We start from the raw sequence: 22500 nt of genomic DNA on the forward strand, positions 1-22500 counted from the left end.
AGGGCCTGTTCCCCAGAGATTCAGGACAACTGGTAGGGCCTGTTCCCCAGAGATTCAGGACAACTGGTAGGGCCTGTTCCCCAGAGATTCAGGACAACTGGTAGGGCCTGTTCCCCAGAGATTCAGGACAAACACAACTGGTAGGGCCTGTTCCCCAGAGATTCAGGACAACTGGTAGGGCCTGTTCCGCAGAGATTCAGGACAACTGGTAGGGCCTGTTCCCCAGAGATTCAGGACAAACACAACTGGTAGGGCCTGTTCCCCAGAGATTCAGGACAAACACAACTGGTAGGGCCTGTTCCCCAGAGATTCAGGACAAACAACCGTCAGGGCCTGTTCCACAGGGATTCAGGACAACTGGTAGGGCCTGTTCCCCAGGGATTCAGGACAAACACAACTGGTAGGGCCTGTTCCCCAGAGATTCAGGACAACTGGTAGGGCCTGTTCCCCAGAGATTCAGGACAACTGGTAGGGCCTGTTCCCCAGAGATTCAGGACAAACACAACTGGTAGGGCCTGTTCCCCAGAGATTCAGGACAACTGGTAGGGCCTGTTCCGCAGAGATTCAGGACAACTGGTAGGGCCTGTTCCCCAGAGATTCAGGACAAACACAACTGGTAGGGCCTGTTCCCCAGAGATTCAAGACAACTGGTAGGGCCTGTTCCCCAGAGATTCAGGACAACTGGTAGGGCCTGTTCCCCAGAGATTCAGGACAACTGGTAGGGCCTGTTCCCCAGAGATTCAGGACAACTGGTAGGGCCTGTTCCCCAGAGATTCAGGACAACTGGTAGGGCCTGTTCCCCAGAGATTCAGGACAACTGGTAGGGCCTGTTCCCCAGAGATTCAGGACAAACACAACTGGTAGGGCCTGTTCCCCAGAGATTCAGGACAACTGGTAGGGCCTGTTCCGCAGAGATTCAGGACAACTGGTAGGGCCTGTTCCCCAGAGATTCAGGACAAACACAACTGGTAGGGCCTGTTCCCCAGAGATTCAGGACAAACAACCGTCAGGGCCTGTTCCCCAGGGATTCAGGACAACTGGTAGGGCCTGTTCCCCAGGGATTCAGGACAAACACAACTGGTAGGGCCTGTTCCCCAGAGATTCAGGACAACTGGTAGGGCCTGTTCCCCAGAGATTCAGGACAACTGGTAGGGCCTGTTCCCCAGAGATTCAGGACAACTGGTAGGGCCTGTTCCCCAGAGATTCAGGACAATCACAACTGGTAGGGCCTGTTCCCCAGAGATTCAGGACAAACACAACTGGTAGGGCCTGTTCCCCAGAGATTCAGGTCAAACACAACTGGCAGGGCCTGTTCCCCAGAGATTCAGGACAAACACAACTGGCAGGGCCTGTTCCCCAGGGATTCTATATTTTTAGTTCAGGACTAGGCTTAATCTGTGTCTGGGAAACTGTCCCAGAGTCTTCCATCTCCTGTCATCTCAGTGGACCTCACCTTTCTTCGTCCTGTTGTACTGCTGGGGGGCGGTCCATCCGTACAGTCCGTCGCCAGGCTCCTCCCCTCCCAGCACCGTGTCGTAGTTAGACATGATGTCTCTGTGGTAGATGTCCTCGTCATCGTCCTCCATCGCACCCACACCAAACCCCTGGAGGGGGGGTGGGTCAAAGGGTCAAGGGTCAAGCACAGGCTAGGTATCCCAGAGCACCTGACTAGTAACAACCAAACAATACAGAGAGATGACAACAGTCGGACAGTGTTGTCCCTACTATTAGAGCTGACAACAGTCAGACAGTGTTGTCCCTACTATTAGAGCTGACAACAGTCAGACAATGTTGTCCCTACTATTAGAGCTGACAACAGTCAGACAGTGTTATCCCTACTATTAGAGCTGACAACAGTCAGACAATGTTGTCCCTACTATTAGAGCTGACAACAGTCGGACAGTGTTGTCCCTACTATTAGAGCTGACAACAGTCAGACAGTGTTTTCCCTACTATTAGAGCTGACACAACAGTCAGACAATGTTGTCTCTACTATTAGAGCTGACAACAGTCAGACAGTGTTATCCCTACTATTAGAGCTGACACAACAGTCAGACAGTGTTGTCCCTACTATTAGAGCTGACACAACAGTCAGACAGTGTTTTCCCTACTATTAGAGCTGACACAACAGTCAGACAGTGTTGTCCCTACTATTAGAGCTGACACAACAGTCAGACAGTGTTGTCCCTACTATTAGAGCTGACACAACAGTCAGACAGTGTTGTCCCTACTATTAGAGCTGACACAACAGTCAGACAGTGTTTTCCCTACTATTAGAGCTGACAACAGTCAGACAGTGTTTCCCCTACTATTAGAGCTGACACAACAGTCAGACAGTGTTGTCCCTACTATTAGAGCTGACACAACAGTCAGACAGTGTTGTCCCTACTATTAGAGCTGACACAACAGTCAGACAGTGTTTCCCCTACTATTAGAGCTGACACAACAGTCAGACAGTGTTTTCCCTACTATTAGAGCTGACACAACAGTCAGACAGTGTTGTCCCTACTATTAGAGCTGACACAACAGTCAGACAGTGTTGTCCCTACTATTAGAGCTGACACAACAGTCAGACAGTGTTTCCCCTACTATTAGAGCTGACACAACAGTCAGACAGTGTTTTCCCTACTATTAGAGCTGACACAACAGTCAGACAGTGTTGTCCCTACTATTAGAGCTGACAACAGTCAGACAGTGTTTCCCCTACTATTAGAGCTGACAACAGTCAGACAGTGTTTCCCCTACTATTAGAGCTGACACAACAGTCAGACAGTGTTTTCCCTACTATTAGAGCTGACACAACAGTCAGACAGTGTTGTCCCTACTATTAGAGCTGACACAACAGTCAGACAGTGTTGTCCCTACTATTAGAGCTGACACAACAGTCAGACAGTGTTGTCCCTACTATTAGAGCTGACACAACAGTCAGACAGTGTTGTCCCTACTATTATAGCTGACACAACAGTCAGACAGTGTTGCCCCTACTATTAGAGCTGACACAACAGTCAGACAGTGTTGTCCCTACTATTAGAGCTGACAACAGTCAGTGTTTCCCCTACTATTAGAGCTGACAACAATCAGACAGTGTTGTCCCTACTATTAGAGCTGACACAAGTCAGACAGTGTTGTCCCTACTATTAGAGCTGACACAACAGTCAGACAGTGTTGTCCCTACTATTAGAGCTGACAACAGTCAGAGAGTGTTTTCCTTACTATTAGAGCTGACACAACAGTCAGACAGTGTTGTCCCTACTATTAGAGCTGACACAACAGTCAGACAGTGTTATCCCTACTATTAGAGCTGACAACAGTCAGACAGTGTTGTCCCTACTATTAGAGCTGACAGTCAGACAGTGTTGTCCCTACTATTAGAGCTGAAACAACAGTCAGACAGTGTTTCCCCTACTATTAGAGCTGACAACAGTCACAGTGTTTTCCCTACTATTAGAGCTGACAACAGTCAGACAGTGTTTCCCCTACTATTAGAGCTGACAACAGTCAGACAGTGTTTCCCCTACTATTAGAGCTGACACAACAGTCAGACAGTGTTTTCCCTACTATTAGAGCTGACACAACAGTCAGACAGTGTTTCCCCTACTATTAGAGCTGACACAACAGTCAGACAGTGTTTCCCCTACTATTAGAGCTGACAACAGTCAGACAGTGTTTCCCCTACTATTAGAGCTGACACAACAGTCAGACAGTGTTTCCCCTACTATTAGAGCTGACAACAGTCAGACAGTGTTTCCCCTACTATTAGAGCTGACAACAGTCAGACAGTGTTGTCCCTACTATTAGAGCTGACACAACAGTCAGACAGTGTTTCCCCTACTATTAGAGCTGACACAACAGTCAGACAGTGTTTCCCCTACTATTAGAGCTGACACAATAGTCAGACAGTGTTTCCCCTACTATTAGAGCTGACAACAGTCAGACAGTGTTTCCCCTACTATTAGAGCTGACAGTCAGACAGTGTTTCCCCTACTATTAGAGCTGACAACAGTCAGACAGTGCTTCCCCTACTATTAGAGCTGACACAACAGTCAGACAGTGTTTCCCCTACTATTAGAGCTGACAACAGTCAGACAGTGTTGTCCCTACTATTAGAGCTGACACAACAGTCAGACAGTGTTGTCCCTACTATTAGAGCTGACAACAGTCGGACAGTGTTTCCCCTACTATTAGAGCTGACACAACAGTCAGACAGTGTTGTCCCTACTATTAGAGCTGACAACAGTCACAGTGTTTTCCCTACTATTAGAGCTGACACAACAGTCAGACAGTGTTTCCCCTACTATTAGAGCTGACACAACAGTCAGACAGTGTTGTCCCTACTATTAGAGCTGACACAACAGTCAGACAGTGTTGTCCCTACTATTAGAGATGACACAACAGTCAGACAGTGTTGTCCCTACTATTAGAGCTGACACAACAGTCAGACAGTGTTGTCCCTACTATTAGAGCTGACACAACAGTCAGACAGTGTTGCCCCTACTATTAGAGCTGACACAACAGTCAGACAGTGTTGTCCCTACTATTAGAGCTGACAACAGTCACAGTGTTTTCCCTACTATTAGAGCTGACAACAGTCAGACAGTGTTTCCCCTACTATTAGAGCTGACACAACAGTCAGACAGTGTTGTCCCTACTATTAGAGCTGACACAACAGTCAGACAGTGTTGTCCCTACTATTATAGCTGACACAACAGTCAGACAGTGTTGCCCCTACTATTAGAGCTGACACAACAGTCAGACAGTGTTGTCCCTACTATTAGAGCTGACAACAGTCAGACAATGTTGTCCCTACTATTAGAGCTGACAACAGTCAGACAGTGTTATCCCTACTATTAGAGCTGACAACAGTCAGACAATGTTGTCCCTACTATTAGAGCTGACAACAGTCGGACAGTGTTGTCCCTACTATTAGAGCTGACAACAGTCAGACAGTGTTTTCCCTACTATTAGAGCTGACACAACAGTCAGACAATGTTGTCTCTACTATTAGAGCTGACAACAGTCAGACAGTGTTATCCCTACTATTAGAGCTGACACAACAGTCAGACAGTGTTGTCCCTACTATTAGAGCTGACACAACAGTCAGACAGTGTTTTCCCTACTATTAGAGCTGACACAAGTCAGACAGTGTTGTCCCTACTATTAGAGCTGACACAACAGTCAGACAGTGTTGTCCCTACTATTAGAGCTGACACAACAGTCAGACAGTGTTGTCCCTACTATTAGAGCTGACACAACAGTCAGACAGTGTTTCCCCTACTATTAGAGCTGACACAACAGTCAGACAGTGTTTCCCCTACTATTAGAGCTGACACAACAGTCAGACAGTGTTGTCCCTACTATTAGAGCTGACACAACAGTCAGACAGTGTTTCCCCTACTATTAGAGCTGACACAAGTCACAGTGTTTTCCCTACTATTAGAGCTGACAACAGTCAGACAGTGTTTCCCCTACTATTAGAGCTGACAACAGTCAGACAGTGTTTCCCCTACTATTAGAGCTGACACAACAGTCAGACAGTGTTTTCCCTACTATTAGAGCTGACACAACAGTCAGACAGTGTTTCCCCTACTATTAGAGCTGACACAACAGTCAGACAGTGTTTCCCCTACTATTAGAGCTGACACAACAGTCAGACAGTGTTGTCCCTACTATTAGAGCTGACACAACAGTCAGACAGTGTTGTCCCTACTATTAGAGCTGACACAACAGTCAGACAGTGTTGTCCCGACTATTAGAGCTGACACAGTCAGACAGTGTTGTCCCTACTATTAGAGCTGACAACAGTCAGTGTTTCCCCTACTATTAGAGCTGACAACAATCAGACAGTGTTGTCCCTACTATTAGAGCTGACACAAGTCAGACAGTGTTGTCCCTACTATTAGAGCTGACACAACAGTCAGACAGTGTTGTCCCTACTATTAGAGCTTACAACAGTCAGACAGTGTTTTCCTTACTATTAGAGCTGACAACAGTCAGACAGTGTTGTCCCTACTATTAGAGCTGACACAACAGTCAGACAGTGTTATCCCTACTATTAGAGCTGACAACAGTCAGACAGTGTTGTCCCTACTATTAGAGCTGACAGTCAGACAGTGTTGTCCCTACTATTAGAGCTGAAACAACAGTCAGACAGTGTTTCCCCTACTATTAGAGCTGACAACAGTCACAGTGTTTTCCCTACTATTAGAGCTGACAACAGTCAGACAGTGTTTCCCCTACTATTAGAGCTGACAACAGTCAGACAGTGTTTCCCCTACTATTAGAGCTGACACAACAGTCAGACAGTGTTTTCCATACTATTAGAGCTGACACAACAGTCAGACAGTGTTTCCCCTACTATTAGAGCTGACACAACAGTCAGACAGTGTTTCCCCTACTATTAGAGCTGACACAACAGTCAGACAGTGTTGTCCCTACTATTAGAGCTGACACAACAGTCAGACAGTGTTGTCCCTACTATTAGAGCTGACACAACAGTCAGACAGTGTTGTCCCTACTATTAGAGCTGACACAACAGTCAGACAGTGTTGTCCCTACTATTATAGCTGACACAACAGTCAGACAGTGTTGCCCCTACTATTAGAGCTGACACAACAGTCAGACAGTGTTGTCCCTACTATTAGAGCTGACAACAGTCACAGTGTTTTCCCTACTATTAGAGCTGACACAAGTCAGACAGTGTTGTCCCTACTATTAGAGCTGACACAACAGTCAGACAGTGTTTCCCCTACTATTAGAGCTGACACAACAGTCAGACAGTGTTTTCCCTACTATTAGAGCTGACACAAAGGTCAGACAGTGTTGTCCCTACTATTAGAGCTGACACAACAGTCAGACAGTGTTATCCCTACTATTAGAGCTGACACAACAGTCAGACAGTGTTATCCCTACTATTAGAGCTGACACAACAGTCAGACAGTGTTGTCCCTACTATTAGAGCTGACACAACAGTCAGACAGTGTTTTCCCTACTATTAGAGCTGACACAACAGTCAGACAGTGTTATCCCTACTATTAGAGCTGACAACAGTCAGACAGTGTTGTCCCTACTATTAGAGCTGACAGTCAGACAGTGTTGTCCCTACTATTAGAGCTGAAACAACAGTCAGACAGTGTTTCCCCTACTATTAGAGCTGACACAAGTCACAGTGTTTTCCCTACTATTAGAGCTGACAACAGTCAGACAGTGTTTCCCCTACTATTAGAGCTGACAACAGTCAGACAGTGTTTCCCCTACTATTAGAGCTGACACAACAGTCAGACAGTGTTTTCCCTACTATTAGAGCTGACACAACAGTCAGACAGTGTTTCCCCTACTATTAGAGCTGACACAACAGTCAGACAGTGTTTCCCCTACTATTAGAGCTGACACAACAGTCAGACAGTGTTGTCCCTACTATTAGAGCTGACACAACAGTCAGACAGTGTTGTCCCTACTATTAGAGCTGACACAACAGTCAGACAGTGTTTCCCCTACTATTAGAGCTGACAACAATCAGACAGTGTTGTCCCTACTATTAGAGCTTACAACAGTCAGACAGTGTTTTCCTTACTATTAGAGCTGACACAACAGTCAGACAGTGTTGTCCCTACTATTAGAGCTGACACAACAGTCAGACAGTGTTATCCCTACTATTAGAGCTGACAACAGTCAGACAGTGTTGTCCCTACTATTAGAGCTGACAGTCAGACAGTGTTGTCCCTACTATTAGAGCTGAAACAACAGTCAGACAGTGTTTCCCCTACTATTAGAGCTGACAACAGTCACAGTGTTTTCCCTACTATTAGAGCTGACAACAGTCAGACAGTGTTTCCCCTACTATTAGAGCTGACAACAGTCAGACAGTGTTTCCCCTACTATTAGAGCTGACACAACAGTCAGACAGTGTTTTCCATACTATTAGAGCTGACACAACAGTCAGACAGTGTTTCCCCTACTATTAGAGCTGACACAACAGTCAGACAGTGTTTCCCCTACTATTAGAGCTGACACAACAGTCAGACAGTGTTGTCCCTACTATTAGAGCTGACACAACAGTCAGACAGTGTTGTCCCTACTATTAGAGCTGACACAACAGTCAGACAGTGTTGTCCCTACTATTAGAGCTGACACAACAGTCAGACAGTGTTGTCCCTACTATTATAGCTGACACAACAGTCAGACAGTGTTGCCCCTACTATTAGAGCTGACACAACAGTCAGACAGTGTTGTCCCTACTATTAGAGCTGACAACAGTCACAGTGTTTTCCCTACTATTAGAGCTGACACAAGTCAGACAGTGTTGTCCCTACTATTAGAGCTGACACAACAGTCAGACAGTGTTTTCCCTACTATTAGAGCTGACACAACAGTCAGACAGTGTTTCCCCTACTATTAGAGCTGACAACAATCAGACAGTGTTGTCCCTACTATTAGAGCTGACACAAGTCAGACAGTGTTGTCCCTACTATTAGAGCTGACAACAGTCAGACAGTGTTGTCCCTACTATTAGAGCTGACAACAGTCAGACAGTGTTTCCCCTACTATTAGAGCTGACAACAGTCAGACAGTGTTTCCCCTACTATTAGAGCTGACACAACAGTCAGACAGTGTTTCCCCTACTATTAGAGCTGACAACAGTCAGACAGTGTTTTCCCTACTATTAGAGCTGACAACAGTCAGACAGTGTTGTCCCTACTATTAGAGCTGACAACAGTCAGACAGTGTTGTCCCTACTATTAGAGCTGATACAACAGTCAGACAGTGTTTCCCCTACTATTCGAGCTGACACAACAGTCAGACAGTGTTTCCCCTACTATTAGAGCTGACACAATAGTCAGACAGTGTTTCCCCTACTATTAGAGCTGACAGTCAGACAGTGTTTCCCCTACTATTAGAGCTGACAGTCAGACAGTGTTTCCCCTACTATTAGAGCTGACAACAGTCAGACAGTGCTTCCCCTACTATTAGAGCTGACACAACAGTCAGACAGTGTTTCCCCTACTATTAGAGCTGACAACAGTCAGACAGTGTTTCCCATACTATTAGAGCTGACAACAGTCAGACAGTGTTTCCCCTACTATTAGAGCTGACAACAGTCAGACAGTGTTGTCCCTACTATTAGAGCTGACAACAGTAAGACAGTGTTGTCCCTACTATTAGAGCTTACACAACAGTCAGACAGTGTTTTCCCTACTATTAGAGCTGACACAACAGTCAGACAGTGTTTTCCCTACTATTAGAGCTGACAACAGTCAGACAGTGTTGTCCCTACTATTAGAGCTGACACAACAGTCAGACAGTGTTGTCCCTACTATTAGAGCTGACAACAGTCGGACAGTGTTTCCCCTACTATTAGAGCTGACACAACAGTCAGACAGTGTTGCCCCTACTATTAGAGCTGACACAACAGTCAGACAGTGTTGTCCCTACTATTAGAGCTGACACAACAGTCAGACAGTGTTTCCCCTACTATTAGAGCTGACAACAGTCAGACAGTGTTTTCCCTACTATTAGAGCTGACACAACAGTCAGACAGTGTTGTCCCTACTATTAGAGCTGACACAACAGTCAGACAGTGTTATCCCTACTATTAGAGCTGACACAACAGTCAGACAGTGTTGTCCCTACTATTAGAGCTGACAGTCAGACAGTGTTGTCCCTACTATTAGAGCTGAAACAACAGTCAGACAGTGTTTCCCCTACTATTAGAGCTGACAACAGTCACCGTGTTTTCCCTACTATTAGAGCTGACAACAGTCAGACAGTGTTTCCCTACTATTAGAGCTGACACAACAGTCAGACAGTGTTGTCCCTACTATTAGAGCTGACAACAGTCACAGTGTTTTCCCTACTATTAGAGCTGACACAACAGTCAGACAGTGTTTCCCCTACTATTAGAGCTGACACAACAGTCAGACAGTGTTGTCCCTACTATTAGAGCTGACACAACAGTCAGACAGTGTTGTCCCTACTATTAGAGATGACACAACAGTCAGACAGTGTTGTCCCTACTATTAGAGCTGACACAACAGTCAGACAGTGTTGTCCCTACTATTAGAGCTGACACAACAGTCAGACAGTGTTGTCCCTACTATTAGAGCTGACAACAGTCACAGTGTTTTCCCTACTATTAGAGCTGACAACAGTCAGACAGTGTTGTCCCTACTATTAGAGCTGACACAACAGTCAGACAGTGTTGTCCCTACTATTATAGCTGACACAACAGTCAGACAGTGTTGCCCCTACTATTAGAGCTGACACAACAGTCAGACAGTGTTGTCCCTACTATTAGAGCTGACAACAGTCACAGTGTTTTCCCTACTATTAGAGCTGACACAAGTCAGACAGTGTTGTCCCTACTATTAGAGCTGACACAACAGTCAGACAGTGTTTCCCCTACTATTAGAGCTGACAACAATCAGACAGTGTTGTCCCTACTATTAGAGCTGACACAAGTCAGACAGTGTTGTCCCTACTATTAGAGCTGACAACAGTCAGACAGTGTTGTCCCTACTATTAGAGCTGACAACAGTCAGACAGTGTTTCCCCTACTATTAGAGCTGACAACAGTCAGACAGTGTTTCCCCTACTATTAGAGCTGACAACAGTCAGACAGTGTTTCCCCTACTATTAGAGCTGACACAAGTCAGACAGTGTTGTCCCTACTATTAGAGCTGACAACAGTCAGACAGTGTTGTCCCTACTATTAGAGCTGACAACAGTCAGACAGTGTTGTCCCTACTATTAGAGCTGACACAACAGTCAGACAGTGTTTCCCCTACTATTAGAGCTGACACAACAGTCAGACAGTGTTTCCCCTACTATTAGAGCTGACACAACAGTCAGACAGTGTTTCCCCTACTATTAGAGCTGACAACAGTCAGACAGTGTTTCCCCTACTATTAGAGCTGACAACAGTCAGACAGTGCTTCCCCTACTATTAGAGCTGACAACAGTCAGACAGTGCTTCCCCTACTATTAGAGCTGACACAACAGTCAGACAGTGTTTCCCCTACTATTAGAGCTGACAACAGTCAGACAGTGTTTCCCATACTATTAGAGCTGACAACAGTCAGACAGTGTTTCCCCTACTATTAGAGCTGACAACAGTCAGACAGTGTTGTCCCTACTATTAGAGCTGACAACAGTAAGACAGTGTTGTCCCTACTATTAGAGCTTACACAACAGTCAGACAGTGTTTTCCCTACTATTAGAGCTGACACAACAGTCAGACAGTGTTTTCCCTACTATTAGAGCTGACAACAGTCAGACAGTGTTGTCCCTACTATTAGAGCTGACACAACAGTCAGACAGTGTTGTCCCTACTATTAGAGCTGACAACAGTCAGACAGTGTTTCCCCTACTATTAGAGCTGACAACAGTCAGACAGTGTTTCCCCTACTATTAGAGCTGACAACAGTCAGACAGTGCTTCCCCTACTATTAGAGCTGACAACAGTCAGACAGTGCTTCCCCTACTATTAGAGCTGACACAACAGTCAGACAGTGTTGTCCCTACTATTAGAGCTGACAACAGTAAGACAGTGTTGTCCCTACTATTAGAGCTTACACAACAGTCAGACAGTGTTTTCCCTACTATTAGAGCTGACACAACAGTCAGACAGTGTTTTCCCTACTATTAGAGCTGACAACAGTCAGACAGTGTTGTCCCTACTATTAGAGCTGACACAACAGTCAGACAGTGTTGTCCCTACTATTAGAGCTGACAACAGTCGGACAGTGTTTCCCCTACTATTAGAGCTGACACAACAGTCAGACAGTGTTTCCCCTACTATTAGAGCTGACAACAGTCAGACAGTGTTGTCCCTACTATTAGAGCTGACACAACAGTCAGACAGTGTTTCCCCTACTATTAGAGCTGACAACAGTCAGACAGTGTTTCCCCTACTATTAGAGCTGACACAACAGTCAGACAGTGTTGTCCCTACTATTAGAGCTGACACAACAGTCAGACAGTGTTTCCCCTACTATTAGAGCTGACAACAGTCAGACAGAGTTTTCCCTACTATTAGAGCTGACACAACAGTCAGACAGTGTTGTCCCTACTATTAGAGCTGACACAACAGTCAGACAGTGTTATCCCTACTATTAGAGCTGACACAACAGTCAGACAGTGTTGTCCCTACTATTAGAGCTGAAACAACAGTCAGACAGTGTTTCCCCTACTATTAGAGCTGACAACAGTCACCGTGTTTTCCCTACTATTAGAGCTGACAACAGTCAGACAGTGTTTCCCCTACTATTAGAGCTGACAACAGTCAGACAGTGTTTCCCCTACTATTAGAGCTGACACAACAGTCAGACAGTGTTGTCCCTACTATTAGAGCTGACAACAGTCACAGTGTTTTCCCTACTATTAGAGCTGACACAACAGTCAGACAGTGTTTCCCCTACTATTAGAGCTGACACAACAGTCAGACAGTGTTGTCCCTACTATTAGAGCTGACACAACAGTCAGACAGTGTTGTCCCTACTATTAGAGCTGACAACAGTCAGACAGTGTTTCCCCTACTATTAGAGCTGACACAACAGTCAGACAGTGTTGTCCCTACTATTAGAGCTGACACAACAGTCAGACAGTGTTTCCCCTACTATTAGAGCTGACACAACAGTCAGACAGTGTTGTCCCTACTATTAGAGCTGACACAACAGTCAGACAGTGTTGCCCCTACTATTAGAGCTGACACAACAGTCAGACAGTGTTGTCCCTACTATTAGAGCTGACAACAGTCACAGTGTTTTCCCTACTATTAGAGCTGACAACAGTCAGACAGTGTTTCCCCTACTATTAGAGCTGACAACAGTCAGACAGTGTTGTCCCTACTATTAGAGCTGACAACAGTAAGACAGTGTTGTCCCTACTATTAGAGCTGACACAACAGTCAGACAGTGTTTTCCCTACTATTAGAGCTGACACAACAGTCAGACAGTGTTTTCCCTACTATTAGAGCTGACAACAGTCAGGCAGTGTTGTCCCTACTATTAGAGCTGACACAACAGTCAGACAGTGTTTCCCCTACTATTAGAGCTGACAACAGTCAGACAGTGTTGTCCCTACTATTAGAGCTGACACAACAGTCAGACAGTGTTGTCCCTACTATTAGAGCTGACACAACAGTCAGACAGTGTTTCCCCTACTATTAGAGCTGACACAACAGTCAGACAGTGTTTCCCCTACTATTAGAGCTGACACAACAGTCAGACAGTGTTTCCCCTACTATTAGAGCTGACACAACAGTCAGACAGTGTTTTCCCTACTATTAGAGCTGACACAACAGTCAGACAGTGTTTCCCCTACTATTAGAGCTGACACAACAGTCAGACAGTGTTGTCCCTACTATTAGAGCTGACACAACAGTCGGACAGTGTTGTCCCTACTATTAGAGCTGACACAACAGTCGGACAGTGTTTCCCTACTATTAGAGCTGACACAACAGTCAGACAGTGTTTCCCCTACTATTAGAGCTGACAACAGTCAGACAGTGTTTCCCCTACTATTAGAGCTGACACAACAGTCAGACAGTGTTGTCCCTACTATTAGAGCTGACACAACAGTCAGACAGTGTTGTCCCTACTATTAGAGCTGACACAACAGTCAGACAGTGTTTTCCCTACTATTAGAGCTGACACAACAGTCAAACAGTGTTGTCCCTACTATTAGAGCTGACACAACAGTCAGACAGTGTTGTACCTACTATTAGAGCTGACAACAGTCAGACAGTGTTGTCCCTACTATTAGAGCTGACAACAGTCAGACAGTGTTGTCCCTACTATTAGAGCTGACACAACAGTCAGACAGTGTTGTCCCTACTATTAGAGCTGACAACAGTCAGACAGTGTTGTCCCTACTATTAGAGCTGACACAAATCAGACAGTGTTTCCCCTACTATTAGAGCTGACAACAGTCAGACAGTATTTCCCCTACTATAACAAACAGGATACACGTCACGGACCTGACCAACTGAACAAAACAACGAGAGACACACGTATCCATACAAACCTGTCCTGCCACTCCTCCTCTGCGTCTGTGTCCCTTCCTGTCCTCTCCAAACAGGCTGTTGGTCCTGTCTGAGTCCATGGTGAACAGGTTGATGTGTCCCGCGCCCGGACCTCCCCTCAGGGCCGCCAGGGGGTTCAGACCCCGGTAGCCCAGGCCGTGCAGGTCCACTTTAGGGGTGAAGTCTATAGGAGTCACGTCTTTGGGAGCGAAGGTCACGTTCTCTGGGAGGAACTCTCCGTCCTCCTCATCCTGTGGTTTAACAGTAAGGGGATGAATCAAACAAATCACATGGTCTTTGCAGTGGTGGGAGGGGTCAACGTCAAGTCGCCTATTTTAGGGGACTTTTTGTTATAATTTAAATTGTTTTATCAAGGTAATTCGTTTTTGTTCTGTCTGTCTGACAGCGCCGCTTCCCTGCCTCGGGTGACTATGGGGTATCGGGTTACATATCCACAGCCATTGGAGGCTCGGGAGTCCCGCCTTAACCGCTCCTTCGCTGATCGGACTGTCCGTCGGGTGACTATGGGGTATCGGGTTACATATCCACAGCCATTGGAGGCTCGGGAGTCCCGCCTTAACGCTCCTTCGCTGATCGGACTGTCCGTCGGGTGACTATGGGGTATCGGGTTACATATCCACAGCCATTGGAGGCTCGGGAGTCCCGCCTTAACCGCTCCTTCGCTGATCGGACTGTCCGTCATTTTGTGTCGGAACGGTACATCACAGGTACACAAACTGCATGTTGATGCTAAGCTGAGAGTCTACTGCAGTGACAGGAAGTAGTTCTACAACAAACTGCATATTGCTACTAAGCTGAGAGTCTACTGCAGTGACAGGAAGTTCTACAACAAACTACATATCGCTGCTAAGCTAAGAGTCTACTGCAGTGACAGGAAGTAGTTCCACTGTTCTACAACAAACTACATATCGCTGCTAAGCTGAGAGTCTACTGCAGGGACAGGAAGTAGTTCTACAACAAACTACATATCGCTGCTAAGCTGAGAGTCTACTGCAGTGACAGGAAGTAGTTCTACAACAAACTACATATCGCTGCTAAGCTGAGAGTCTACTGCAGGGACAGGAAGTAGTTCCACTGTTCTACAACAAACTACATATTGCTGCTAAGCAGAGAGTCTACTGCAGGGACAGGAAGTAGTTCCACTGTTCTACAACAAACTGCATATCGCTGCTAAGCTGAGAGTCTACTGCAGGGACAGGAAGTAGTTCCACTGTTCTACAACAAACTGCATATCGCTGCTAAGCTGAGAGTCTACTGCAGGGACAGGAAGTAGTTCTACAACAAACTACATATCGATTTATATCAAAATGGAAATTTACAAACAAACACAATTTGAAAACAAAACCACTGTGTTACCTGTGATTCCGATGAACCGTTGGGAGGCGAGGCCGAGCCGAACGCCCTTGTTGCAGAATCTGTAAAAGAGAAATAACAATTTTTTAGAATGATTTAAATTCACAAGCTAAAAGGGTTAAACAGTACTTTGTTGAGAGTAGAGTCCCATCAGTCTATACAACGTATTAGGCTCCAACGTTGCTGCTTCGACAGTCAGAGGAGTAACCCACCTGCTCTCTGCTTACACAGCCTCCTCTTCACCCTGGGCCCAACCCCCTGGCCGTCCTTCCAGCCCATCTTCCTCAGTAACTCCACCCCCATGGAGGACCTGCCAGGAGTCAACAAGGACCGCTGAGTAGAAATATACGAGTAGTTCGGCTGATCTAGAATCAGTTATACCATTTAGCTCACTGAGTACCAGGGTCTGTGTCAAGAGGAGTAGTTCGGCTGATCTAGAATCAGTTATACCATTTAGCTCACTGAGTACCAGGGTCTGTGTCAAGAGGAGTAGTTTGGCTGATCTAGAATCAGTTATACCATCTAGCTCACTGAGTACCAGGGGCTGTGTCAAGAGGAGTAGTTTGGCTGATCTAGAATCAGTTATACCATCTAGCTCACTGAATACCAGGGGCTGTGTCAAGAGTCACAGAGTAGTTTGGCTGATCTAGAATCAGTTATACCATCTAGCTCACTGAATACCAGGGTCTGTGTCAAGAGTCACAGAGTAGTTTGGCTGATCTAGAATCAGTTATACCATCTAGCTCACTGAATACCAGGGGCTGTGTCAAGAGGAGTAGTTCGGCTGATCTAGAATCAGTTATACCATCTAGCTCACTGAGTACCAAGGGCTGTGTCAAGAGGAGTAGTTCGGCTGATCTAGAATCAGTTATACCATCTAGCTCACTGAATACCAGGGGCTGTGTCAAGAGTCACAGAGTAGTTTGGCTGATCTAGAATCAGTTATACCATTTAGCTCCCTGAATACCAGGGGCTGTGTCAAGAGTCACAGAGTAGTTTGGCTGATCTAGAATCAGTTATACCATCTAGCTCACTGAATACCAGGGGCTGTGTCAAGAGGAGTTGTTCTGCTGATCTAGAATCAGTTATACCATCTAGCTCACTGAATACCAGGGGCTGTGTCAAGAGGAGTAGTTTGGCTGATCTAGAATCAGTTATACCATCTAGCTCACTGAATACCAGGGGCTGTGTCAAGAGTCACAGAGTAGTTCTGCTGATCTAGAATCAGTTATACCATCTAGCTCACTGAATACCAGGGTCTGTGTCAAGAGGAGTAGTTTGGCTGATCTAGAATCAGTTATACCATCTAGCTCACTGAGTACCAGGGGCTGTGTCAAGAGGAGTAGTTCGGTGGATCTCACAACGAATTACTACATTGCCAGAGAGGTCCTGATTGTAGAAAAGCCCTTGAGACATACAGGCCCAGAGTGACCACATCAAGTCTGTTCAGCCCGGTGGATAGTTACCTAGCTGGAGCCACCAAGTCTTCCAGGACAGTGTCCCCTGGGATAGGAGCTGAAAGAGAGGTGATGGCTCTGGCCTTGTCCCTGATCACATCCTTCCTGCCGGAGGCAAAGTCAGCTGTAGTGGTGATTTGTCTGGGGGCGATGCCGTGGTCCCCCAGATCCTGAAGAGACGGAACGCATTCACATCCCATGTTGTCATGTTGGTCCACAAAGGGAAATGGTTGTTGTGCTGACAAAGTTCTTATTTAGTCTGTGATGTGTTCTCTAGAATGTATAATGTGTTCTCTAGAATGTATAATGTGTTCTCTAGAATGTATAATGTGTTCTCTAGAATGTATCATGTGGTCTCTAGAATGTATAATGTGGTCTCTAGAATGTATAATGTGGTCTCTAGAATGTATCATGTGGTCTCTAGAATGTATAATGTGTTCTCTAGAATGTGTAATGCGGTCTCTAGAATGTATCATGCGGTCTCTAGAATGTATCATGCGTTCTCTAGAATGTATAATGCAGTCTCTAGAATGTATAATGTGTTCTCTAGAATGTATAATGTGTTCTCTAGAATGTATAATGTGTTCTTTAGAATGTATAATGTGTTCTCTAGAATGTATAATGTGTTCTCTAGAATGTATAATGTGGTCTCTAGAATGTATAATGTGTTCTCTAGAATGTATAATGTGTTCTCTAGAATGTATAATGTGGTCTCTAGAATGTATAATGTGTTCTCTAGAATGTATAATGTGTTCTCTAGAATGTATAATGTGTTCTCTAGAATGTATAATGTGTTCTCTAGAATGTATAATGTGTTCTCTAGAATGTATAATGTGTTCTCTAGAATGTATAATGTGTTCTCTAGAATGTATAATGTGTTCTCTAGAATGTATAATGTGGTCTCTAGAATGTATAATGTGGTCTCTAGAATGTATAATGTGGTCTCTAGAATGTATAATGTGTTCTCTAGAATGTATAATGTGTTCTCTAGAATGTATAATGTGGTCTCTAGAATGTATAATGTGGTCTCTAGAATGTATAATGTGGTCTCTAGAATGTATAATGTGTTCTCTAGAATGTATAATGTGTTCTCTAGAATGTATCATGTGGTCTCTAGAATGTATAATGTGTTCTCTAGAATGTGTAATGTGTTCTCTAGAATGTATAATGTGTTCTCTAGAATGTATAATGTGTTCTCTAGAATGTATAATGTGTTCTCTAGAATGTATAATGTGTTCTCTAGAATGTATAATGTGTTCTCTAGAATGTATAATGTGTTCTCTAGAATGTATAATGTGTTCTCTAGAATGTATAATGTGTTCTCTAGAATGTATAATGTGTTCTCTAGAATGTATAATGTGTTCTCTAGAATGTATAATATGTTCTCTAGAATGTATAATGTGTTCTCTAGAATGTATAATGTGTTCTCTAGAATGTATCATGTGGTCTCTAGAATGTATCATGTGGTCTCTAGAATGTATAATGTGTTCTCTAGAATGTATAATGTGTTCTCTAGAATGTATAATGTGTTCTCTAGAATGTATCATGTGGTCTCTAGAATGTATCATGTGGTCTCTAGAATGTATCATGTGGTCTCTAGAATGTATCATGTGGTCTCTAGAATGTATCATGTGGTCTCTAGAATGTATAATGTGTTCTCTAGAATGTATAATGTGTTCTCTAGAATGTATAATGTGGTCTCTAGAATGTATCATGTGGTCTCTAGAATGTATAATGTGGTCTCTAGAATGTGTAATGTGTTCTCTAGAATGTGTAATGTGTTCTCTATAATGTGTAATGTGTTCTCTAGAATGTGTAATGTGTTCTCTAGAATGTATGTGTTCTCTAGAATGTATAATGTGTTCTCTAGAATGTGTAATGTGTTCTCTAGAATGTGTAATGTGTTCTCTAGAATGTGTAATGTGTTCTCTAGAATGTGTAATGTGTTCTCTAGAATGTGTAATGTGTTCTCTAGAATGTGTAATGTGTTCTCTAGAATGTGTAATGTGTTCTCTAGAATGTTTAATGTGTTCTCTAGAATGTATAATGTGGTCTCTAGAATGTATCATGTGGTCTCTAGAATGTGTAATGTGTTCTCTAGAATGTGTAATGTGTTCTCTAGAATGTATAATGTGTTCTCTAGAATGTATAATGTGTTCTCTAGAATGTATAATGTGTTCTCTAGAATGTATAATGTGGTCTCTAGAATGTATAATGTGTTCTCTAGAATGTATAATGTGTTCTCTAGAATGTATAATGTGTTCTCTAGAATGTATAATGTGTTCTCTAGAATGTATAATGTGGTCTCTAGAATGTATAATGTGGTCTCTAGAATGTATAATGTGGTCTCTAGAATGTATAATGTGTTCTCTAGAATGTTTAATGTGTTCTCTAGAATGTATAATGTGGTCTCTAAAATGTATAATGTGTTCTCTAGAATGTGTAATGTGTTCTCTAGAATGTGTAATGTGTTCTCTAGAATGTATAATGTGTTCTCTAGAATGTATAATGTGTTCTCTAGAATGTATAATGTGTTCTCTAGAATGTATAATGTGTTCTCTAGAATGTATAATGTGTTCTCTAGAATGTATAATGTGTTCTCTAGAATGTATAATGTGGTCTCTAGAATGTATCATGTGTTCTCTAGAATGTATAATGTGGTCTCTAGAATGTATAATGTGGTCTCTAGAATGTATAATGTGTTCTCTAGAATGTATAATGTGTTCTCTAGAATGTATAATGTGTTCTCTAGAATGTATAATGTGTTCTCTAGAATGTATAATGTGTTCTCTAGAATGTATAATGTGTTCTCTAGAATGTATAATGTGTTCTCTTTCAGATTCTAGAGTTGAAAGGGAAATAGTTTGCGTGACCAGTCCTTTCATGTATCCTGATGTTGATAAGATGAGATGTCTTGTAGGCCTACCTCCTCATCCATGAAGTCCTCTGGCCTGGCATTCTGTCTGCCTGCTTTCTGCTGTCTGGATGAAACAAAGGTTGCAGGAGTCCACCCTGCAGTAGGAAACAAGTAGTGATTCATACCGTCACATATCACAACATTTCTGTTGGACTATATAATATCAATATTTTACTCCAATTATTAATTTGTAAAAACGAATAGAAATCCAACAGGTAGGTAGCGATAGGTGGCGCTAGTCCAAACTCTGGTATTTTTCATTATATAGGTTGGTCTCCATCTTGTTCTTAAATAGCGAGCCAACATCTTGTTTTCAGCACTTTAATTTAACATGTTCTCACCATCTCTGGTCTCTCTGCAGACGACATACAGAGAGCAATATGTATGGAACATCAAAGAGCAATAAAATGACAGTACAGCATCACCCCCCTAGAGAATCACCCCCCTAGAGAATCACCCCCCTAGAGAATCACCCCACGCCCCTAGAGAATCACCCCACGCCCCTAGAGAATCACCCCACGCCCCTAGAGAATCACCCCACGCCCCTAGAGAATCACACCCCTTAGACAATCACCCCCCTTAGAGAATCACCCCCCTTAGAGAATCACCCCCCTTAGAGAATCACCCCCCTTAGAGAATCACCCCCCTTAGAGAATCACCCCCCTGGAGAATCACCCCCCTAGAGAATCACCCCCCTAGAGAATCACCCCCCTAGAGAATCACCCCCCTAGAGAATCACCCCCCCTAGAGAATCACCCCCCCTAGAGAATCACCCCACGTCCCTAGAGAATCACCCCCCGTCCCTAGAGAATCACCCCCCAAGACAATCACCCCCCTAGAGAATCACCCCCCTAGAGAATCACCCCCCTAGAGAATCACCCCCCTAGAGAATCACCCCCCCTAGAGAATCACCCCCCCTAGAGAATCACCCCCCCAAGACAATCACCCCCCCAAGACAATCACCCCACTAGAGAATCACCCCCCTAGAGAATCACCCCCCTAGAGAATCACCCCCCTAGACAATCACCCCCCTAGACAATCACCCCCCTAGACAATCACCCCCCTAGACAATCACCCCCCTAGACAATCACCCCCCTAGACAATCACCCCCCTAGACAATCACCCCCCTAGACAATCACCCCCCCTAGACAATCACCCCCCCTAGAGAATCACCCCCCTAGAGAATCTGGTGGTATGGTGAGGTCCCTTGTATGGTGGTAATATGGTATGGTGATAATATGGTTAGGTGATAATATGGTATGGTGATAATATGGTATGGTGGTAATATGGTATGGTGAGGTCTCTCAGTGTGGTGATAATATGGTATGGTGAGGTCTCTCAGTATGGTGATAATATGGTATGGTGAGGTCTCTCAGTGTGGTGATAATATGGTATGGTGAGGTCTCTCAGTGTGGTGATAATATGGTATGGTGAGGTCTCTCAGTATGGTGGTAATATGGTATGGTGAGGTCTCTCAGTGTGGTGATAATATGGTATGGTGAGGTCTCTCAGTATGGTGATAATATGGTATGGTTATAATATGGTATGGTGATAATATGGTATGGTGAGATCCCTCAGTATGGTGATAATATGGTATGGTGATAATATGGTATGGTGAGGTCTCTCAGTATGGTGATAATATGGTATGGTGAGGTCTCTCAGTATGGTGATAATATGGTATGATGATAATATGGTATGGTGGTAGTATGGTATGGTGATAATATGGTATGGTGATAATATGGTATGGTGATAATATGGTATGGTGATAATATGGTATGGTGAGGTCTCTCAGTATGGTGATAATATGGTATGGTGTGAGGTCCCTCAGTATGGTGATAATATGGTATGGTGATAATATGGTATGGTGAGGTCCCTCAGTATGGTGATAATATGGTATGGTGATAATATGGTATGGTGATAATATGGTATGGTGAGGTCTCTCAGTATGGTGATAATATGGTATGGTGAGGTCTCTCAGTATGGTGATAATATGGTATGGTGATAATATGGTATGGTGGTAATATGGTATGGTGCGGTCTCTCAGTATGGTGATAATATGGTATGGTGGTAATATGGTATGGTGATAATATGGTATGGTGATAATATGGTATGGTGATAATATGGTATGGTGATAATATGGTATGGTGATAATATGGTATGGTGATAATATGGTATGGTGATAATATGGTATGGTGAGGTCTCTCAGTATGGTGATAATATGGTATGGTGATAATATGGTATGGTGATAATATGGTATGGTGATAATATGGTATGGTGATAATATGGTATGGTGATAATATGGTATGGTGATAATATGGTATGGTGAGGTCTCTCAGTATGGTGATAATATGGTATGGTGATAATATGGTATGGTGATAATATGGTATGGTGATAATATGGTATGGTGATAATATGGTATGGTGATAATATGGTATGGTGAGGTCTCTCAGAAAGAAGCTGGTTAAACAACACATGATGACATGAACAGGCCTCCTCCGTCTCTGAGTGATTGAGAGAGTAAGAAAGAGAGATAGTGTGTGTGTCTGAATAATTGTGTGTGTGTCTGAATGAGTGAATGAGTGTGTGTGTGCGGACCAACCTTCTTTGGTGCCCACGGTGTTGAAGTACCCAGCAGAGAATCCCCCAGTGAAGGCTCCATGGAACCTCTGGTAGCGGCCCTTCTCATCCTTCACGGTCTGCTCGTGCAGCGGGACAGGCTTCCTCAGAGGCTCATC

At 44.1% G+C, this 22500-nt stretch overlaps 1 protein-coding gene across 3 annotated transcripts in view; it reads right to left on the reverse strand.

The window, feature by feature from the left end:
• LOC110510636 (G patch domain-containing protein 1) overlaps positions 1 to 22500 on the reverse strand; it is a 60343-nt gene that overhangs the window by 35382 nt on the left and 2461 nt on the right. For all 3 annotated transcript variants that reach the window (XM_036981675.1, XM_036981676.1, XM_036981674.1), the window contains exons 2-8: positions 22365 to 22499; positions 19775 to 19860; positions 16858 to 17018; positions 15604 to 15701; positions 15395 to 15453; positions 14020 to 14268; positions 1454 to 1604 (exon numbers count right to left, since the gene is read on the reverse strand). In XM_036981675.1, the coding sequence (XP_036837570.1) occupies positions 1454 to 1604; positions 14020 to 14268; positions 15395 to 15453; positions 15604 to 15701; positions 16858 to 17018; positions 19775 to 19860; positions 22365 to 22499 (939 nt within the window). The remainder of the gene's footprint in view (positions 1 to 1453; positions 1605 to 14019; positions 14269 to 15394; positions 15454 to 15603; positions 15702 to 16857; positions 17019 to 19774; positions 19861 to 22364; position 22500) is intronic.

The sequence above is a fragment of the Oncorhynchus mykiss genome, chromosome 6, assembly GCF_013265735.2.
Source record: "Oncorhynchus mykiss isolate Arlee chromosome 6, USDA_OmykA_1.1, whole genome shotgun sequence".
Lineage (NCBI taxonomy): Eukaryota > Metazoa > Chordata > Actinopteri > Salmoniformes > Salmonidae > Oncorhynchus > Oncorhynchus mykiss.